A 24,058-nucleotide genomic window follows, 5' to 3' on the forward strand; every position below is an offset into this window, starting at 1 on the left:
GTTATTCTTAATACCATCACTGCGTATGTGTTATCATTTTCTTCTAACTAAATATTTTTCCATGTTAATGATCATGGCATAACACGGGCACAGCCTAAAAAGCTACAATAAGCTCATGAATGTAATCAAATTTAACTTAATTGAAATGAATAAATAAACAAATCTTTGAAAATATTTTGTGGGCAACTCCAACATCCGTGAGGTTGAAAAATCCGAACGCGTAGTCCGCTGCAATGTCAGCTCGGACAACGCTACAATAATTTAATTAGAGAATACTTTTGTACTCAAATTAACTTTCATACTACGCATCCCATTCAAATTAATTTGATCTTAAATTCTACAATTAAAAAATCATGCAAAATTTACACGCAGAAAACACAAAGGAAAATAAACTGTGAAATTGAAGTATGCGTGGGGGATTTAGGGTATTTTTCAAAAGTAGTCAAAAGTGTTTTCGTTATTGCGTTTTAATGAAATAATTGTTGAAATAATATTAACTTAAGCTAGTAAGGGTATTTGCGTTACCAAATATAGCGTTAGCTATCAAGAAAAAAAAGCTTCAAACTGTCAAAGGGGTTGCTGTCGGTCAAGTCACATGTTTCTGGAGAGTGTGGTTCTATAAAATGCTGCGAGACGCTCAGTTGCATTAGACCAGCACCTCTACTGACTAGTCTAACTTATAAGCGTCCTCGTCGTGAACCCTGGGCAATGGAATTACTCATAACGGCGTGATTACAGCAGATAACGATAGGATAGAAGACGAGTTTCTGGCGCCTTTACACCAGAACCAACCAGCTAAGGGAATGTAGCCCCGATGGAAAGATTCACCGGGAAAGCAACGGGAAACCACTCTGGGGTGCTATCCTGAACCACTCTCGTGGCACGAGAGAACAGTTTTTATCGTGTATATATAAATACACGAGATAATACGGCTACGAGAGCGTTTGGAATACCAGCCCTGGTCATTTTTTCCCAGGTATCATTATGGCGAGAACATCCAACAAGGTGAGTTGAGAATTTGTTCCGAGTAGCTCAAAACAGAGATGCTTTTGCTGTAGAGATCGCCAACGAGGAAATAAGGAAATGACGTTTTTAGTTTGAGATTCGCTGGGCAAGAGGAACATTCTAGAAGAGAAAAGAGAAGCAGTTGGATAATTGCCCCGAACTAAAGGACAAAATGAACTGAATCGCTCAACTAACTTTTTAATGTGAGTTTATTTTCGCATTTTCAATCCTCGCCATAGTCGTCATGTATTTATTCGTTTCTTCGTTCCCTCGGACGCAAGGTTTGGTAAGTCCGCTTCGTAGTGCATACACATATAAATATATACATATATATTTGTTGACAAGTACATCAAATACGAATAACACACATATGTACAAATATAAACCACCATACCCATATACACAAAGAATGGGAATGAATGGATGCGAATCGTGGCACCTCACTAGAAACTAGCCGATTATTCCAACTTATTTTTTCATACAAATATGTATACTATATTTTGAATGTATTCACCCCAGTGCGGGTTTTTTCTCCTAGATTGAACTTGCAGATTACACAAATTATTTCAAGATTCTTGATTTGGAAAACAGTATTTCAAACATTGTTTCTTAAGAACTATTTTTTCTTTGAGATGGTACTTTTGACACAAGACCGTAATTACTTTCATGCGTCATATTGCAGGACATATAGCACTCCACACGGCCGTTTTTAGCACTATTAATTACTAGAACAATTCGGTCAGTTGACATTTCAATTGAATACCTAATATCGACTGAATTCATTGTGGTATTTTTTTATTATTTTTAATGAATTATATATCACGAAGTTACATCGTTTGAGTTGATTTCATGGATGAGAGTTGTTGTATCACACAGAACCACAGAAAAATATCTATTTATAGTATTTTTTACTTACATTATATTATGTACCTTCTATGTAGGTACAAATATATGATATTTTTTTATGGCTTACCTGTAAATAAAATCACTATTCGCCACTGCTCACTAAGCCCTAAAATAGCAAAATTCTGAGTTTTGAGATTAGGTGTCTCAGAAAAATATTGGGTGTGCGGTGGTTTGACTTTGTGAGAAATGAGGTAATAAGAGAACGGACGCAGCAAATTCCGGTGAGTTGTCGTCAAGCGGAGGCAATACGGTTAGTTGGGTGCCTCCTGAGAGCCTAAACCACGCTTGCCTACAATACAAGGCATCAGGTTTTTGACGACCTGGACGTCCGTTGCTGACAGTTCGTCGGCAGTTTATGTCAGAACTTTGGGACGAAAACCTGTCTTGGGAGGACGCAAAGGAGTTGGCAGCCGACAGAGATGCATGGAGGCTCTTAGCAGATATCATATGCTCCAACCAGGAAGCGGACATGGAAGGATGATGATGATACCAATATACAAAAACAAAAAAAACAAAAGTGAATATCAAAATTTATTGATTTTTCAATTTTTAAAACACAGGTCTTGATCATCAACGGCGAGGCATAAACAAATCTTAACCCTTCACTGTTACGTGATGGAAATTTATAAAATATAAAATATTTAGGTTTAATTATTTCTAATAATAAAAAATGGAGGATTCATCCATGGATTTCAGAGAAAAGAAAAATAAAATCCCCCTCTTGTCTATAATTTACGTTAGTTGCAATTTTAGCCGCGCGTTTTTAATTTCTGATGTTTTGCAAAGTTTTATATTAAAATTTCTCTTTTGTTTATAATCTTTTCAAATGTAACAAAAGATAATAATGGAACACGTCCACAATTTACGTTTTTGAGTTAAGTATGCAGAAACTTCTCGAGTTCCTAAATAAATTTACTACCCGCATGGTTAACAGCATTATTCTTTTAAATATTTACTTGCTTTTGAAAGCAAAAATGTAGTGCTACATTTATTAAATCGTTGTTGTTGTTATTCTAGAAATAATAGTGACCATTATTCCGTTGTTATTTTTTTAATAATTGAAAACTAAATGACTCAAGTGAGTAAACTTCCACGCTTTTTGTGCATTGATGTTAGTTTACTGAAAGCCCGGGTATGTATGAAACTGCTATCCAAGGTTATATATGAAGGAACTGATAAAAAGGTAGGTACTCGCAAAGTTTTGCTTTTGACCTAATAAAGCTGAGACAAAATCAAGTGAGGGTTATCACTAGAGCCCTTAGCAGATTGAACAAACACCTTGCTAGAATGAACCTTTCCGAAACTTCTAGATGTAGGTTCTGCAGTGCAGCTGGGGAAACACTTATACACATTCTATGTGAATGTGATGCTTTACATCATAAAGGAGCCTCATCCCCGGGGGACCACTGGCTAAACCTGAGGATGTTAATATGGATACTTAATCGCCCGATACTGTACGGATCTGGGCTTGGAGCGGAGATTTATCAAAATGTAAACTCTCGCCTTCCACACTGCAGCCAGGATCTTTATAGATTTAGGCATGGAGGGCGAGAACAATTCACGGAGACTCATCACAAGAGATCTTCACAGGTCGCAGTGACGTCAGGAGCTTGCATAGCTCTGACCCCCACCACTAAGAATAACAATAAGAATAAAACTGTGATATTCAATTTATAAACTCTCCCAAAAAGTTGTTGGTTCATGACATTTGAGGTTTTTAAAACAAGGTCATCAATTATTTTTATTTTTATTAACTTTATTGCAAGCAAACGCATTAATCAGTGCACCGTGACGTCGGCTTATCTTCACTTAATTCTCTTTTTTCGTCCCTAGGGAAGATTCACATCGCGATTCCCAAGCATCAAGAAGAGCATTTTTAAATATTCGATATCAAGTCATTCCTTTAGTTGAGTGTATTTGGCCATATTTTTACTTGGCAGTGCACTAATTATTCACATACTAATAAATCACCTTTGGTAAGGACATCTTTGGGCAATTCATAAAAGTATGACTTTAACCCACTCCCATATAGAGGTGTTATGTTTGATAACTTCCCCTATTTATGGTAAAAGCAACCTCTCTCCCCATTCTACCATATTGTCACGTATTTGTAATAAAGAGTTTAATATATTTCTAAGTTACATCTTACCCCAAAAGTGATATGGGTACTATCCGGGTAGGTAGTCTATTATTTAATGACATTTCTGGCACTAAATATCAAATATTATCTTTAAATGTCTCCAAAAGCTCGTTTCATTAGATCGTATTTTTTTTTTTAATATCAAAAGCGTTTATCACTTTATGATATGATATTTTGTAGTGGTCAGCGTGTTCGTCTACCAAACAAGATGTCTCGGGTTCAATTCCCGACATGGTTAATATGGAATAGGTATGTATTTTTAAAAGTGTTTCAAAGAGATAATATTTCATAGTAAGACTGATTTTTTTTTCCGTTTTACATTTATGTAACAAAAATGATGAAAGTACACTGCGATTAGTGTACCAATGCAATGCCCTATGCAACATTTAGTGCATAAAGGGAATGATAAAGATAATTTATAAATTCTAATAAACCACCTTGACGTTTTCGTTACTTGACGACCGGTTTCGAGGTTACATCCTTATCATCAGGACTTTATCTAACTTATAATTACTCGCGCTGCAATTTACATTATAAAATATTGTAAAAAATAAACAGAAAAATGAAAGAGGGGTTTTTGGATTGTCCTAGTTCTTATAAACATACGTATTATCAACAAAAAAAACCTAAACCATAGGAAAACGCCAATGGCGTAAAAATCTAGGGAGAAAATACGGTAATACGATTGCATGAAGAAAAGTCAGATCGCTCATCCTATTAAGAGGATAAGTATTTGAACATTGTTTTTCTGTGATTCTCTCGCAAATGCCTCTCCGATACTGTGCAAAAAATACAACTGCCTTCCATTGTTTTCCACCAGAAGGACAATTGCTGACCTCACTCTAATGCACAAAGTGATATGCACCCTAATAGATTGCCCAAAATTACTGTCCCTCATAAACTTTCGTGTGCCCGCAAGGACCACCAGACTCCGACACATGTTCCAGTGTGAATACAATAAGACAAACTGCACCCACCATTCTCCCCTGGCACGCATCCACAGAACTGCCAATAATTATGCTGTGCTTTGGGACTTGCTCCACATCACTCCTGCTGCAATAAAATCAGCTATCCTATCTATCGAATAGCCATCCCCTCGATTCTCCTCTTTTTAATGTGTTCCTTCACTCATTATTTAATCCCAGTCAGTGAAGAATTCACTTCGCTCTCTTCTCAATCCAGTGAAGTACATATTATATACTTCTGGATTACTTTCTTTCAGAACAAAGATGCTAAGGCTACCAGATTTCAGAGAGCTCCTTCAGGCAGCTTTTCTCGTTTGACAACGAGCAAATTTTCCGTGTATGTGGGCACCGCCAAGGAGACTTATGTCCTCAGATGCGGTGTGCGGTATGTGGTGGGCAAGCTGTTTCTTTACTCATCTTCACTTTATTTCATTATTTTTTTCTTCATAGAATTAATTACATGTTAAGTATAATAGTTATGGTTTTATTTCATGTTATTTTCTTTATAGATAAGCACTTTATGTACTTTTAACTGTATATTGTAAGAGCCCTCTGGGCGTTTATTAAATTAATAAACTGCATATCGGTCTGATTATGCCTGACTAAAATTGACAAAATCGACGTTTCGCTATCCCATTTTACGCACTGCAAAACTGAACCAATTTTTTTATTGTTTTTTTTTTTTTTTTTAAATATATTTTTTTTGCACCGCAAACAGGCCAGGAGGCCCAATTACAGTGGTGAATTACATCACATAGCACCCAGGCTTGAGAAAAATCACATTTATTTTTTGTGTTCTCACCGGGAATCGAACCCGGAACCTTCCGTGTGTGAGTCAAGCGTCTTGACCACTTCACCACGGAGGCCGCCAATGATGAGTATCAGAATGAAATTTTCTGTGTCGGTACTTTTTGCTTTTTTCAAAAATAGTACATATTTGTAAACCGTACGTCCAAAGATGGAAAATAAAACTGGGCGCTTTCAAGGGTTTTTGGAAGGTCCTAGTTCCCATAATAAACGATTGATCAAAAAAACAAAACTGTATGAACACGACCATGATAAATATCTATAGTATGTAAAAAAGTCACTTTACTAAAACACGGGACTACGTTTGTATGAAGAAAAGTATGACCACGTTTTCTCTTACGCTGGTACCTACAATTTTTTACAAGTAGTATTTGAATGCCACTCAGAAATTGCTAAAATTTATAATTGATCTAGTGAAAAATGCGAGTCATGCTTTTCTGTGAAGAGTAAAATTATTTTAAAAGGCTGTATAAACAAAGATTATTTACTTTTGTGAATCCTACTAAGTACGTGATTTGTTTTACAAAACGTTATTAAGAAACTATCTTATATCATATATTAAGAGTATTTAAGAAGCAAATAACTGATTATGAGAGTCAAATATTGTTTAATTTTTCTTTAATTCTCTTAAATATGTAAATAAAATTCATCCACCTGGACACAAATATTATGCATGTTAGTGTAATGAGGAAGTTCAATGCTTATATACCTAATATTTTTATTTTAGACTATCAAACAATACCAATTTTTTTTCAACTTTTGTTATTTTGAAATTACTACGCCTTTTTTATTTATTTTTTTTATTCGTTTATTTTTCCATAAATAAATTCATATGGAATTTTCATTTCAAAAATACATCGTAAAATTAAGCCATACCGTAATTTGGAAAAAAATGCCCACAAAGACTTCAGCGTCTGAGCGTGGGCCATTCCTTTCTTAATAATTTATAAGTTTATAGTATATAAATATGGTATGACATAACCATGAAAAGAATAATAAGATTGACATATGCCGCTATTAAAAAAACAGGGTTTATTTGCAGTACTTATATAATGGTTTTTTTTTTTTTTCAAAAAAAGGTTTCCATCTGTTCCTTCCATGCTAATCCAAAACCTCGAACCCACTTTAAACTGTATCAGAGATTTGATGTTTTGTAATTCCTTAGGTAGAAGATTGAAGGATCTTGTACTAACATCTAAGGACTGCCTCTGTGCGAACTTAGTTCTGTATCCTGGAACTGACAGTACACTATCAAGTTCTCTTCGGTGAGTTGCCCTGATCGGTGGGTTGGCTTCCCGGTAACCAGAAATATATCACAACGCTGTCATTGGTTAGGACTAGTGGCGTTGTTCAAAGTGCTTCATTTTTACAATTTTTTTTTTTTTTTTACGCATTTTCGAAAAACTTTGCCTTAAAATTCATGATTTTTTACCGCGCGTGAGAAAAAAAAATTTATATCCTATTTCCCGATGCACTGAACTTCCTTATCAGTGTCCCAGCGAGACCAATCTATAAGTGTAAATATAAAAATATTAGAAAATACAAATATTTGATAACATTAAGTCAAATGTTTAACCACAAAGTTAATGCTTTAAATATTAATGATATAAAAATATTTATTTAAACGTTTGACCTCAAAGTTAATGCGGCAAATATAAATAATATATAATATCAAAATTGTGATAATGTTCGCACCTGAAAATGGCGAGGGATATAACGATATGATATATTTCTATGTTCTTTCCTTCACAGGGGTGGTTGGAGTTCTATGGAGCAGCCATAAAAGATACTGTGGAATTTTTCATATGAAGCTGTAAGGGCGGTGTTGGAATTCCACGCATTTCTGCGGTGTCTTCCCATTGTGCCAAATAGTGACTGCCGACGCCATCACAATCCCATAAAATACCCTATGGCTTTCTACAAAGAAGAATTTTATAAGGACGACAGTAAGATAAAATTGCTGCGAGTTTAACAGTTCAAAGCTACCGCCCGTTCAGAAATAACCCAAGTACGAAATAAATAACAAATTTTCTAAAAAACCTATCGACTTCATCCATATAAGTAAAGAATTTAGGGCCAGTTGCACTAAAAAAAAGCAAGCTTAAGATAACCTAACCTAACCTAACCTAACCTGAATTAATTTCTGAATATATAATTGTTTATTTTTTATTCTGTATGTATTACGAGTATTTAGGCTGAGACATGCATTATCGACGGAATCAAGAAAGGGGTGCTGCGTTGGTTTGGACATGTAGAGCGAATGGACAGCAAAAAAACGGCTAAAAGAATCTACGATGCGAATGTTGATGGATGCAGAAAACGAGAAAGACCGAGAAAGACATGGCACGATCAAGTCCATCGAATACTTGAAGATGGACATGTAAAAAGTAAGAATAATCGGCGTGCGTCCATGAGAAGATGTGTGAATGTAGAGGAAGCTAGGTCTGTATGTAAAGATAGAGTGATATGACGTTCTGTTTCCTCTGCCTACCCTTACGGGGAAACGGCGTGATGGTTTGCTCGTTTGTTTATTTATTATGTATGTATTTAAAGTCAAAATTAAAAAGGGTGTTTTTACACCACAATATTTCAAAGTCCCTGGACTGGTACCTGAAGCGTTAGACTGATCATCTTACCTTCATGTAACAAAAACATTATCAATACACGCTGCGATTGGTGTACCAATGCAGTGCCCTGCGCACCATTAGGTGCGGAAAGGGAGCGATGAAGATGACAACGCTTATCGGTTGATGGTTTAACTCTTCGTTCAAATTCTCAAAGCACTCTCTTAATGCCCATCTACAATTCCTCCTTCTTCTCTAACTCATAAAGTGTCCATGCGGCTCGACTGTGTAATCATCTCCCATCTACCATCAAAGATGTTACTACATTATCTCTGTTTAAATCACGTCTGAAGAAACATCTCCTTTCTCTCCCTAATCTCTCCTCCTTTCCTGTTTCCTCTTTTTCCCTTTTTCCCATTGATTAATGTTTATATCAATTGTTAACGTTTTGAATTGTTAACATATTACAATAGAGATGAAGAACATTTTAGAGAAGGTAATATAAAAGTCTAGGCATCTACAGGGCTTATGACCTGTCATTGGCTGGTTTAAATAGCCACTTTACACACTGTGTAACATTCACCATTCGGCCATCTGCCTGGAACATCTATATTCCTTCAATTCTTTCATCTGTTGATGTTTGTGAAGTTAAAGAGCTGAAACCTTTATTTATGCGGGTGAGATTCATCTAATTGAATTATTTCACCTACATACTAGGCAACGCCTGAAAACTTTTCAATTTCTCTACGTCTTCATGGACCAGGTGGATTTATCAACAATATTTTGAGTTTGTGCAAATTTTTGTAGACAAGGACTGGATTCAACTCCCTTGGGAGCTGTTAATATTAACACATTACAATAATGATTAAGAACATTTTAGAGAAGGCAATATAGAAGTCTAGGCAGCTTATGACCTGTCATTGGCTGGTTTAAGTGGCCTATTTAAATCTGACCTTTTTAAATCTGGGTTGCCTGTCATTGGCTGGCTACTGAACATTCGGACTTTTGCAACCATTTTAAAATGCCCAGAAATATTATTCATACTGTAGATGCGCGCTGTTAAGCATTGTTGTGTTGGCTTCTTTGTACGCCCCAGTTGGAAAATCATAAGCCTTGGCTACAAACGCTACGTCATCAACCCCCTCTCTCCCCTTTCCTTCCGGCGTCCGTAATTCACTCACCCACTTTGCAAATGTTTCAGTGCAGTTCTTTTTACACCTATTACCTCAGCCACTTGTTCAGCCCTGTAAATTTTCAGTACTGAAAAAGCAGGCCCGGATTAGTAAGCGTTTTATTTAAAGTTCAAAGAATTTTTTTATTTTTTTTAAATACATATTTGAACTTCTATTGCTTACCGAAATATCTTGTTTTGAGGTTGATGATATATATCTATATCTAGGACACAAAGTCAAACTTGGTAAAGATAACCAGATAGCGGAGTTACCAAGAAGAATAGGGCTAAGTTGGGCTGCTTTCGGCAAACTTAAATATATATTTGAAAATAAAGAAGCCCCTATATGCTTGAAAAGACAAGTATATGAATCGCGCATATTGCCGGTGACAACATACGGACTAGAAACCATGTCTATAACACAAAAATCCATGGAAAGACTGATGCTTGGTGTATGTCTAAGAGACAGAGTAAGAAATGAAGAGACAAGGCGTCGAACCGGAGTCATGGATATCATAGATCGTGCAGCGAAATCAAATGGCAGTGGGCAGGACACTTGGCGAGACAATAAGATGGCAGGTGGACACTCAGACTAATAAAGTGGAGACCATGGGCAAACAAAAGAAGTGTTGGAAGGCCACGAAAAAGATGGGTCGACGACATTGCCTCTATTGCCGGTAAAACGTGTATATTGAAAGCGGGTGATAGAAAGGAATGAAGACGTTGGGAAGAGGCCTTTATCCAGCAGCGGAGAGAATAAGGCTGAAGAAGAAGAAAGAAGAAGACCGAAATATTTAAATTTTAAGGGCATTTTATGAAAATCGAAAATTAAAAGCTTGTTCTAGAAAGTGGAGATCTAGTTGCGAAAAGCGTAATTTGAACCCCTAACATTTGATTCTTATACACACAACACTTCCGTGGGACCAAAACCAGGTAAAATAGTTCATTTTTTTAAATAAACCTTTTTATACGTGAGTTTAATCGTTTAAAGTACCTACGTAATTGGCGTTTTCTCTTTTGAAAATTTGCTAAAAACATAGTCATTATTTCAGACAGTCGAAATTTTTTTACCTGTAAATTTATGTATACAGTTTTGTTTATTCGCGAAAAAATATCAAAAACTTCTTACATCTTGGTAATTAAAAAACAATTGTTAGAGCAAGTATTTTTAAACCGAGATTTTTTTAAGGTATCAGAAAAATACAAAACCAGAATATTTTTTTATTCTTTTTTTAAAAATAGTAACGAGATATAAACCCCTAATGAAATTGAATTGGCGGCATCCGCAGTGTAGTGGTCAAGACGCTTGACTCACTCACGGAAGGTTCCGGGTTCGTTCCCGGTGAGAACACAAAAATTAAAATGTGACTTTTCTCAAGCCTGGGTGTTTTGTGATGTCATTCACCACTGTAATTGGGCTTCCTGGCCTGGTTGTGATGCAAAAATAAATAAATAAAAAGTACGTATTGACCTATTCCTAAATCTATTCTAATACATATATTATAACTGAAATTATTACAAAACACAATTCGAAAATGTAATTAAGTAGAATAAAATAAAAATAAAAACAATAATAAAACACTAGTGACAATTGAAATTAAGTACAAACACACAAATCTTGACGCCATTTTAAATTCAGTTACGCTTGCTACAAAAGAATTTGATGCTCGGATCTAACTTAGTTAATTTCAGTCGTAGGTCCCCTCTATAACTTTATTAGTTATATCCAATCGATTTCGTTTTTTATTGAGTAAAAATGGCGCTTAAACCCCGCCAAATACGACGAGGGAAAGGGTAATAATAATTTCCTGGCATGCAAAGTAATATTAGGATATTTTGTGTTAGTATTTTGTCTTCGCAAATCGATGCCATTATTCCTACATCCTGCATAGTTTCTGTGTTTTCGGGTAATTATTGAAATTGTAGCGGGTTTCGTTCTATTTTAAGTACATTTTGGCGTAAATTTCAATTTTGTACATTTCAGGCATTTTTTTGTATGACCGATGAGTATTCCCATCTATATGTGGAATGCCGAAGTGTCATCTCTGAAGCGTGGTGCCCCACCTCTGAAGCATTATGCCCCACCGTGGGAAACACTGGTCAAGAATACTTTTTATATATAAGGTTTAAATAACCATTTTCCATCCAATTCGGTTCTGTCGGGGGTTTTCCGTCACATTAATGCTTCCCGTGAAGGCCCAGTGTTGGTTTAGAACATTCTAACAACTTTTCTCAATAATAATTGGTCTGAAACGGTAATAATTCCGGCCAGTGGAGGCTAGAGAAGGCCAGAGTAGAGCCGCTATGCGCCATTAACGATGTTGCCATAATTACGTTATTTTTCAAGTTTCAAGAGCCGGCCATTTTCCATTCCACTCCGCGGGAACTTGGCGAGCGAGGGTTAAATGGAGTATTACCAATTTCGCTTAGTCGCAACTTGTTTATACGAATCATAAAACTTTGACCGGCAGGATTGTTTCTGAAAATTTGCTGATGTTTAAATCAATAGATAACGAATGATTAAATTATCTAGTTATTTATAAAGCGACACGGGGTTAAAATGAGGAATTTCAGTATTACGGAAAATTGTATATAAAAAATCTTCTCTTACACGGGGTAAAAATAGGAGCATTTCATTGTACGGTAAATGGTTCTCGGAAATGTATAAAAACTAGTGGACCCGACAGACGTTGTCCTGCCTGAACGTTAGCTTGCCTGCTATTAGCTTAGAAATTGCCATTTGGTTATAAGCCCGCCAATGTACAAATAACATTATGTACAAAAAGTTAAATAAAAAAATAAACAAATAAAGTGGCCACTTAAACCAGCCATTGACAGGTCATAAGCCCTGTAGATGCCTAGACTTCTATATTCATCTCTGTTGCAGTATTGATGTACCGGAAAGAAACAATATTGAACGGTATTCGAGTAGAACTTGCGTTTGGTGACTGTTCCGGCACCTAAGCCCACTTGACCACCCCTGAAGACAAACACGGCAATGTTTGTCGTAACCAACGGCTAACAGCAGAGCATAGAACAGAGATCGGAAAGCGGAGAGCAGAGAGCAGAGACCAGAGAGCAGCCGCGAGTGGTGGTGTATATGATATGTCGGTGTGTGGTGTAACGTGTAACAGAACCGTAGACTCCATTAGCATTGCGCAAGTTAACAAGACACACTTTGTTTAAACAAATAAAGATCTTTTTGGGTAAACACTCCGCTTTATGTCCAATAGAAAACTTCAATGTTCTGCAACTATATATGAAAGTATTATAAAGTAAACCCCACAGAGGCGACTCGTGGTTTCATTTTTATCGGTACTCTCCCGTATTGCATAAGAGATATTTCGCATGAATTCTAATGGACATATTACAACAAAAATAAAGAATTATAATAATGAAAATACTTTATAGTTTTATTCCACTTTTATTTATATTAAAAAAATATATATATATAATTTTTTTTACCAGTGACCGGGTTTCGTCGTGACCGACATCATCAGACTGGTGTCACTGACACTGATAATGACTGACGTCAGACCAATCTGACCCGGTGACTAGTAAAAAAATAATAAAAAAATAAAAAAAATAAAAGTGGAATAAAACTATAAAGTATTTTTATTATTATTATTAAAATGCAGTTCCACCAAGAAATGTCAGTAGAAAAACTCAATTTATTAAGAAATAAAGAACATTTTAGAAAAGGTAATATAGAAGTCTAGGCATCTACAGGGCTTACGACCTGTCATTGGCTAGTTTCAGTGGCCATTTTAGACACTGTGTAACATTCACCATTCTGCCCATATTTAAACATCTATATTCCTTCAATTCTTTCACTGTTGAAGTTTGTGTAGTTAAAGAGCTGAAATCTTTATTTATCTAATTCAATTATTTCACCTAAATACTAGGCAACGCCTGGAAAATTCTATACTTCTACATGGACCAGGTGGATTTATCAAAAATATTTCGAGTTTGCCCAAATTTTTGTTGACAAGGACTGGATTTAACTTCCTGGGGAGCTGTTAATATTAACATATTACAATAGAGACGAAGAACATTTTAGAGAACGCAACGTAGAAGTCTAGGACGTCTGGTCCTCAAAATGTTGTTAAATTCTAATGGAAGTTTAAGAGAATGTTATGTACGGAGGCTCATGAGAGCTTACGAATGAAGTTTATATAGCACCTTGAGGACGAAAACGACTTAGACTTAAAATGAGTTAAGATCATAAAACGAACTCAATGAACACTATCCCTCTTTCTGCATAAAAAAATGCAACATTCAGGTGGGAAAAGGACAAAACAGTTACATCGGTCTCTTTTTTATTCAGAGAATTTAGATTCCGTGTCAATACGGAAGCGACGCTATTAGTGTTGTGTTTACATTGCTGTGTGAAGGACGTAACGCAGACAAACATATAATGACCGAAAGCCGGTTGAGTCGATTTTATATTCCGATACAAATGACAAGTTTACTTAATTTTTAAAAATATTAAAAAGACCAATTTAGCTTTGTGATTGTTTTGTTCCGACTTGCCAATAATCTTAGTGACTTATTTAAGTTTATCTCATTTCATTATTTAAATTATCGATAATCTCAGTTACTTATTTACGTTCATGTCATTTCGTGAATTAATAAAAACATGTGTTTGGTGACCTGAGATGACCTAATAAAAATTATGCCATCTTATTTACCAAAGTGATTTTGTTTTTGAACACAAATTATCTGCTAGATTTTTCTGCTTAATAATTTAATGTACACTCTTACTGATTGTGAGTGAATAGTGGTGTTATTCGCAAGACTTGAAATCAACTTGGGACAATATAAATTGGTTGAAATATAGTGATTTGACTGGCGGTAGTATTGTTGTAACTTTGAACTGTCAATTGGTAGACATAATTCTAACGCTCATTGGTCGAATATAACCAGAGACATAGGAAATTTATGTTTTTTAAAAAAATATTAAACAAAATATGTTAGTATTATAATTTTTTGTAAAAGGCAGATTTGCCGTTTATGTTATTAAAATGAAATAAATGTAATGCTTTTGTTTGCGTTTTTTCTAGGTTTTTTTATCAGCTGTCGTACGCCTCTGAGCATTGAATATTATTTGATTTGGACAAACAGCTCCAAGTCGCGGTGTCTCTGCGGCCATGAAACTTTGTTTTTATAAAAGTGTTTAAATAGCCATACATTACTGTAGTTTGTGGGCAAATGCTGGATAGGCCGTATTGTATGTCCACCTGCAGCCGTGGGCAGTTGGCAGTTCACTACCTAGGTGGTCTTCTGCTCCATACCTACCTATGTCAACTAATCATATCTATCATTTCTCTAAAACCGCTAATGTGTTGCAGGTTTAGGAGAATGCTATTTATTCATTTCATGAGTACTCAGTATTACACACTCTCGCATGCACGCAATACTCACACACCCATACACATATACACACACCCTAAATATATAAATCACAACTTATGACACCAAAACAATTATACGCTAAAACAATACTCACTTATAGATTCGAAAACTACTCTTACTCAAATGAAAGACATAACCCCCACAATACATCACATACAAAGATACAATCACTAGATCCTCAACACATAGACAACTCAAACAAATACAAACTAAAACCACTTTCGGACAAAGGGATTTTGAGTATTATTCAATTAAAATCTATAACCTACTTCCACTATCTATTAAAACAATTAGTATCGAAAAAATGTTCAAAAAGGCTATAAAAAAATGGATAGTGGAGCTAGGTAGAAGTAAAATGGATTGTCTCATTCCCCCATACCAATATTGAATCAACTGCTCCACAAGTGTATAGCTTATGTTAAGTTTTTGTTATTTTCATTGTGTGTTTTGTAATATAAATAATATAGATGTACATAAATACCTTGTTTTTAAAACTGTCTGAATATTTGTTACTTATCTTCGTTTTTTTAAAAGTTAGTCTTCTTTGTGTATTCTCAAATGTAATTTAAAAAAAGTATATTGTTAAGTGTCCTCGGCACGGGAAAGCCCAGTGAGGTCACATTATTTTTATTATTAATTATGGTTTGTAAGCAAAAATATGAATAAATAAATAAAATAAATATATACTCACTCTCTGATTGTAAAAAAATAATATTTAAAATGCGCGTCTTAAAACATACTTTTTTGTCTTATACTTAGCTTCAATAATAAAGTCTTATTTTATCTTATTTTATTTTATTTTATCTCGACACTTGTAAAATATTATTTACGCCCACTCACCCACCCCCTCACTCACTCACACTCACAGAAACACACTAGTATGTATTGTACGTGTATTTAATGTATTTCTGTGGATATCTGTCATTGGTTTTATTCTCTGTATATTTTATTTGTTATATTTTTGTTACATGTATTACTGTTGATATCCCCAATAAATAAATAAATTTAAAAAAACTAACATGTACAACAATAATATATCGTATACACTAAATAAGAGAACGCATTGTTTTTTATTTATTTTATTGTGACTATTATTACTATAATTTATTGAAATACATTTAAAAAAACTTATTCCTACTACGAGACTTTATTTATAATCTAGTGAAATTATATTCTATTGTATAAATTGCATCTAATTTTATTAAAATTAATCTTTTATAAATTCTAATAAACTGCTTTAATAACATATAATGAAAACTAAATTTTGGTAAAATTTTGGTAATATAATTGGTGAAAGATGTTTAGTGTTATTATTTTTTATTTTATAAATTGTGTTTATATTGTTCAATCTTTTTCTGTTTGTGAACTAAAAATAAATAAATAAATAAATTACTTTGCGAGTTGTTAAGTTAATGCAGCCATTAAACATCAGGTAGAATTAGACAAAGGCCATTTTCAGGAGAAGTGTACAAGTGTGGAGTTTGTCTAAGGGAAGAGACCATTGCAGGAGTCTTCTGCAAGACATTGCATAGATTTGTACATGGTACTATTAAGCGTGTTGTCCAGGTGTTTATTAAAATTTATGTTAATGTAATATTTTTTATTTGTCGTATTCTTTAATAATATGGATGCTTTCACTTTCTATTTTGTTGTATCCCAACTCAACACTCAACACTCTTGGCCTAAAAGAGTTAGGGATACGTTTTTATTTTTTGTAATAAGTGTCTTTATATGAATAAATAAAATGAATAACTAATAACATTACGAGGGACAAGATAACTGCTGATTTGTACATAAAATATGTCGGTTTTATTATTTTATTTATTTTTTATAAACGCCCAGAGGGCTGTTACGAGACAGGTACAAAATTACATTTGAAGCGTTTTATTACAAAGGTTAATAGGCAGGTCTTATAAATATTGTAAAATGTGTGTACTGTTTATGAAATTTGGTCTATATAAATTGGTTATGTTTTTTATGATTATTTTATATTGTTAATTATGTTAATGATAATTAGGTTTAATATTATTTGTTAAATAACTAATTTAAGGCATGTTTCACATTTTGTAAAATGTTTAACTCGGGAACATTATTTTGTATAAAATAGGAATACAAACAGTGTAAAAGTATAAATAAATAAATATGTGAATTTTTAACCGATTTTTTTTTTTAATTTTACATCCCCACCGCAGGTATCGGCTGAGTCTTAGTTTCGGCCTATTTTTGTCCAAAACCGAAACCGCGGCCGAAACTAGTTTATTTGGCCGAAATAGGCCGAAACTGAAACTACGGTCGGTCATGAATTATTTCACCCTTTATCGTTTAATGTTTTGATTTTATCTTATTAAATTACGTTTTAAAAAATTTAAATCGTTCCGTCATTTAAGTCTTTATTACTTAAACATTAATTTAAATGACATTAAAAATTTAAGTATTCCGATAAATTTTTAGAACCATTTTTAGAACCATACAAAAAAAGCAGGGTAGAGAAAAATTACTCACTAGGTTGATGCATTTCGTCTTTGTAGTGGGGACGCTGCTGCGGCGCACTTCCCGGAGGCCCCGCGTAGAGAAGTCCTAGCTCCCGCGCCTCGCTCTCCTCTTGAGCCTGCTGCCTCCGTAGCGCCACCTGTGCCGAGCACATAAACTATATCCTGTAATTACATTCCTACAGATAGCCCATATCTTGACTAGACATGAAAGAATCAACTCAATTTCTAAGCTAGAAAAAGGTGGACAAAAAATTAAATCAATATTGAAACATATTTTACAATTTTAATAAACATTACTTTAAACTTGTGTTTTTCAAACTGTGGGCCTAAAGAGTTTGCTTGAAAATAAACATCGGACAAGGCTGTTCCTCTGTGTTTTTCATTGGTTTTCCCAAATTGAGGTCCAATTTATAAGGCTGTAGTCTGGTAAAACGAACGCAAAATTAGGAAATCATACGGTTTTGCCACTTAAAAACGAATGTTTTTTTGAATCGCGCAGTAATAAATAATTTAAAAAAACATAAATTAGATAAAAACAATAATTTGTAAAGGTATTCTGTGAAAAAATATTATAATTAAAATATAATTACCGGCAGATTACGCCATTTCAAATTAAGACTGAACTTAGGTATTCGGGATCTCAATAAAGACTAAGTGTTGAACTAAAGTATGTTATTATAATTTGAAGATAATATATTTAAAGACAAAGATTTTCATGAAAATGGCGCTATATGAATTATGCAACTATTATAATAATAATGTCAATGCGAATACGAATAAATATTCTTATAATTTCATTTTTTTTTTAATATTTTGAACTAGTGTTTTATTTTACAACCACAACAACAGCAAACCATAACGCCGTTTCCCTGTAAGGGTAGGTAGAGAGGATAGAACGCCACATCACTCTATCTTGGCATACACATTTCGCTTACACTACATTTATACATTTTCTCATGCACGCGCGATGATTATTCCGACTTTTGACATGTCCATCTTCAAGTATTTGTTGGATTTGGTCATGCCATGTCTTTCTCGGTCTTCCTCTATTTCTGCATCTATCAGCATTCGCATTATAAATATTCTTAGCCGTTTTTTCGCTGTCCATTCGCTCTACATGTCAAAACCAACGCAGAGCTATTTTCTTGATTTTGTCGATAATGCTTACCTCAGTCTTACATAATGTACGGATCTCAACATTTGTGCATCTATCGTACCTCGTTTTACCACTCATTCGCAGTAGGGATCGCATTTCGACAGCATTCAGCCTACTTTCATCCTTGTTTTTCCAAATCCATACTTCGCTCATGGTCGCAGAACAACGACGCATTATAAAATCGTTTTAATATTAGTGAAAATAGTGGTAGGGAACTCAAAAGTGATGTAAATCTATTTGATTTCCATTCTACAGGACTCATATTGACCATATCGAGTCTGTCCAACACCGTTTTCTAAGAAAAGTGGCATGGTTGCTCGGATTACAAAGGGGTAATTATTCCTATTTTGAAATAGAGCAATTTATTAATCTGTCTTCGTTGGAGAGACGTGGAACTGTGATGGACCTTATGTGCATTTTCAAAATACTAAATGCTTTAAGTGATGTCCCATCTCTGTTGCAATTAATTTCTTTTCATGTTCCCAACCGTGTCATCAGAAGTCAAAATCTGCTATTTATAAAATCTTCTAAGAGCAACTTTGGTTTTTATGCCCCAATGTCCAGAATGTGTAGATTAGTCAATTCACCACACGACTTGGAATTCTTTGGGATAGATCTTCTGGCTTTTCATAGATATCTTCGCGACTAAACAGTGTGGGATGAAGTTGGATTGGCATGGTTTAGCTTGAAGTCTTAGGTCTTTTGTTTTTATGAATATATTGTATACAATTATGGTTTTTCCCTCGTTTGTCTTTGCTAAATAGTTTTATGTTCTTTTTGTTCAGTTTCTTGCATTTATGTTTTCATGTAACTGTTGTAATTGGCTTAGGCCGTATATATAATAAATAAATAGTGATTTCTTAATCGGCTGTCAGAATAAGAAATTAGTTTTTTGTGAAGAGATCCAGTTGTGATATTAAAAACATTTAAAACTTTTGATTTTGTTCACAAAATATATTGTTATTAAGAAGAAATCTATCTCTCTGATTGGCCATATTGAATTATCTTCATTGGCCGGTCGTGAGGTCATTTGTAATAATTTAAAATTCAAATAATGATTAGTTCTTCACTTTTGCTTTAACTCTTTACTCTTGTGTGTATAATTCTTTTTTAAATTTATTATTGTTTCATATTAATATTTATATCAACCACGAAGTAAACTTTATAACTTTCCTTTTAAAGCACTTTTTTTCCTTCTTCTCTTCCTCTTTTTAAAAAACTGCTATTTTCTTTTATTTACCTTTCTTTTATAAAGGTAAATATTTATATTTGTTACAGATGTGATATTTATTTTTTATATCAACACGACAAGTTCATTTTTTTATAATTTATTGACCAAAAAAATTATGTTCAAAACTCGTTTATTTATCGTAGCTCTTAGAAATTTAATTTACTTTGTCCCCATTTAGATATTTTTGCTACAAAATTTTGTGACTTCAAAAAAAAAACTTTTTGAAACACTGTAAAATAAAACGTTTGTCAGTGTGTAATAAGTTTATGTTCCTTTAATTATGTTTATTTTATTATAATATCAAAATTTTGAATTGGTCAACTATATTACGAAAATCCCTCTCCTCCACTCCTCCACTCTATTTCCTCATCCCTTAACCTTCTTACGAGCTCTTTTTTTTCTCATGTCTTACATAATATATTATTTTTCTCTTTACTGTGTAACATGTTCTCTCATTATATTTGTGAAAAACTTTAACTGGATGTGTGTACTATTTTTTGTATTTTGTATTCTTATATAACAACCGTTGTTTTTCCTTAATAAATAAAAAAATATTTGTTATCAATATTCATTTTATACTTTTAAATAGGGGCTAGATTTCACACCGTCAATGCGCTTTTTAACTGTAAGACGCGTTGTAAACCAGCAACAATTTAATGAGTTAACTTTTGATATTTTTACATAAACAATATTCTATCGGTCAGTACACGTGTACAATTTATTTTGTCAACTTGATTTCCCTTTTCTAATTGTAAATTATTTTTAACTCGTCGAAAATGCCCCCAAAATTTAAATATGGGAGTAAATTATTACATAATTATTATTTATTTAATAGAAAATAATTGAAAAATTACAAATGAATGCAATTTTAATATTTTTTTAATTCTGTAATTGAAGATATCGAGCCATAATCGCAAAAAAATAACAATTTTTTTTTTTAACGCTTTTTTTTTTATCGCACAGATTGACAAAATTAAACTTTTTGAATGATCCGTGAAATAAACAAGGTTTTTCGTATTTTGTATTCTTAAAAAACAACGGTTGTTTTTCCTTAATAAATAAAAATAAAATAAAAATTAATTTATGTAAATACTGTTTACCATTGTATACATTTCTCGATGTTTTTGTTCTTCTTTAATATTTTATTTTATTTTTTATTTTTTCAAGAATTAACGGTACAAGTACTTTTTACATTACATACATGCATACGTATTTACAGTGGAGTATATACAGTAACAAGTTTTTCAATGCTTACTTAGAAAGAACATAATTAAAATATTGATTCCACACTAAAATGTTTTACAAGTAATTGTTTATAAGCTGGAAATTTCAATAAAAATATGTCACCTAAATCCGAATGTTTATTACCCAGCGCATGTAGACGATTCAGTACTGAATTGCTAGAATATATTGAGATATGATTGTTGCAGTGATAAAGTTATTATGTTATTTTTTGTTGTCTTTTTTTTCACTGGCCATGGAACCGTAAATAAATAAATATTTTCTTTGCCTTCACACGAGAGCGGCTTAATTTTATTTGACACTTTATCTCACCACTCCGTCGTTGTTCTACGAACACGACGGTACGTATCCCGCGCGACCTATTGTGTCACTTTTTGAGGCGCGACCTACGTAGGGTTAAGCTCATCCTTCTGGAATGCCTGGATTATTGAGATACTAAATATAAATAGATACAGATTTAAGTTCTAACCTGAGCAGCCATGACCCTTTGCCTCTCCGCTATCAGAGTGCACTTGGCGCACACACAATCTCTCCATCTGCAGTAGCGTTTGTGTCCCTTGAGAGCCGAGACCACGCCATGGTTTCTGCACCTCGCGCATTTGGGTGTTCTCTAAAAAAAGAAAAAACTCTATTAATAGATACAATAAAAATTAATAGAGCGGTAGGAAGGAAAAATGAGCTGGATGATATATTAATGCAGAAAATCTGTATGCATATGTGATGAATGGCTCAAACGGCAAGACGTTTGGTAATATAATGATAGTAATAATTTATTTATTTATTTATATATACGCCCAATGGGCATTTTAATGAACACATTTATTCATAGAAAATTATTATAACAAAATTAGAAAGACTCAATGGTTTATAGTAGACTTTGTGGGAGCGGAAGCGGGAGAGAGGTGTTTATAATTGAATTTGATTCAGTGATCGTTAGAAAGAAGACAACTTGTTATCAAAGAAATCAAGACTGGTATGTTTGTTGGCAGACCTAAGAATTCTGGGCACAAGGAAATGAAAACCATAGTTAGTTCTATGGTTATCGGTATAAAAGAGTAAGTTTTGTCAGAGGTTTCTAGTTGGGATATTTAATTTTATTGAGCTTAGTAATTCAGGCGCCTCAAAGATGGTTTATCAACTCTTGGTTTATCAACTTAATTTCACTGAGGAACTTCAGCCTTACGGGAAATTGGATACAAAAAATGTTTTCTTGCGCGCGGTAAAAATTAGATCATTAAATTGTATGGCAAAGTATATTAAAAATGTACGAAAAAAAAAAATTATTTTTTTTTAATAAAAACGCACTACTTTGATTGACGTCACTGGTCCGTATGAACCAACCAATGATGCGAGAGTTGGTAAGGATATCCGGTTGGTATACCGTAAATGAACCAATGGGAACAACTAACAGGGAACAACCTCTGACGTGACACGCGGAGTTGTTTCAGAAATACAAAACTTTAAAAAATCATAGTGCTGATAATACATAGTTAGTAAAAATTTTTTTTTTTTTTGCTTACTTTAAAAGTCTTTTAACAAACAATTTTTTTTAAAAAGACACTGAACTTCCGCATTGCTTTATCTACTACATACATACTTAGGTAATAGATTCCTCTGGATTATATCTAGTCAGCCTAACTAGGTACAACCTTTTTTAAGGCATACGTTATACGCAAAAATAAACAACAAAATTACAATAAATTTTTAAAAAATTATAAAATTCGTAGTTAAAAACAGAGTTCTTTTGATATTTTTTTATGACATTACTACCTAGTACCGAGTTAATTTATTAAACAGTAATACAATATTTAATTATCATCATCATCATTCCCTTTCCGCACCTAATAGTACGTAGGGCACTGCATTGGTACACCAATCACAGCTTATCTTGATCATTTTTGTCACATTAAATGTTTTTATCTTTTGCATAATTTATGAAAACTTAATTGGTTTTTTTGTGTTAAAAAATTGTTGTTTTCAATACTTATTATGTATGACTGTATGTTTTTTGAATAAAATAAAATAAAATAAATATCGACTGAATTCACAGTGCTATTTTTTTTAATGAATTATATATTAAATTAATGGATAATATATCTATATAATATAATATATCACGAAGTTACATCGTTTGAGTTGATTTCATGGATGAGAGTTGTTGTATCACACAGAACCACAGAAAAATATTAATTTATAGTATATATTACTTACATTATATTATGTACCTTCTATGTAGGTACAACAATATATGATATTTTTTATAGCCTACCTGTAAATAAAATCACTATTCGCCACTGGTAATTAGACAAGTCGTGATTTATTTAAATAACTACATGATGATTTAAATGCATGACTTGTCAATTTGTAGCATTCATGCAGGAGTAAACAACATATGTTTTTAGTGGGTAACTTAAACGCTGATTTTAAAGTCACCTAATTGTAGACATTACCCCGCGACATATCATTATGGCGTGTGCTTTTTGATTTTGATTTTAAATTTATATCCGTTAAAATTTTTAAGAAGTCAGCCAAGTCCATATTTATATAATATTTTTTACTGTAACAGAGAAGATGACAGAATTATCTTCAAATGTCCATGGTAAATTCAAATTGTCTTTACGAAAGTTTAATGTTCACGAAGTTTCATTGCAATAACATTTATCTACGTTATAATATAAAATGCTTAGCTCGCCGTCATCATTATTCCCTTTTCGCGCCTAATGGTGCATTGGGCAACTGATTGGCATATGGCAGTGCATCTCTATAAAAAAGTGTTAAATGAAGGTAAGATGATTAGTATTATTGAAGAATAAAAACGCTTTTAAAATAAACATTTCATTTAAATCATGTCGGAAATCGAACTTGAACATCATCGCATGGTAGGCAAAGTAGACGTAGGGTTTTTTTTAAGTAGCCTTGAGTAACACAGAAGAATAATCATTCATTCATAACCGTAAAACTTAT

General features: G+C 33.4%; 1 protein-coding gene across 1 annotated transcript in view; it reads right to left on the reverse strand.

The window, feature by feature from the left end:
- Positions 1-24,058, reverse strand: part of dmrt99B (doublesex-Mab related 99B) — a 75,334-nt gene that overhangs the window by 38,681 nt on the left and 12,595 nt on the right. Inside the window, exons 2-3 of the mRNA XM_088240004.1 lie at positions 21,564-21,704; positions 17,476-17,602 (exon numbers count right to left, since the gene is read on the reverse strand). Of these exons, the coding sequence (XP_088096130.1) occupies positions 17,476-17,602; positions 21,564-21,704 (268 nt within the window). The remainder of the gene's footprint in view (positions 1-17,475; positions 17,603-21,563; positions 21,705-24,058) is intronic.

Source organism: Micrasema longulum, unplaced genomic scaffold (assembly GCF_059751315.1).
Source record: "Micrasema longulum isolate JH-2025_06_02 unplaced genomic scaffold, ASM5975131v1 h1tg000120l, whole genome shotgun sequence".
NCBI classification, from domain to species: domain Eukaryota; kingdom Metazoa; phylum Arthropoda; class Insecta; order Trichoptera; family Brachycentridae; genus Micrasema; species Micrasema longulum.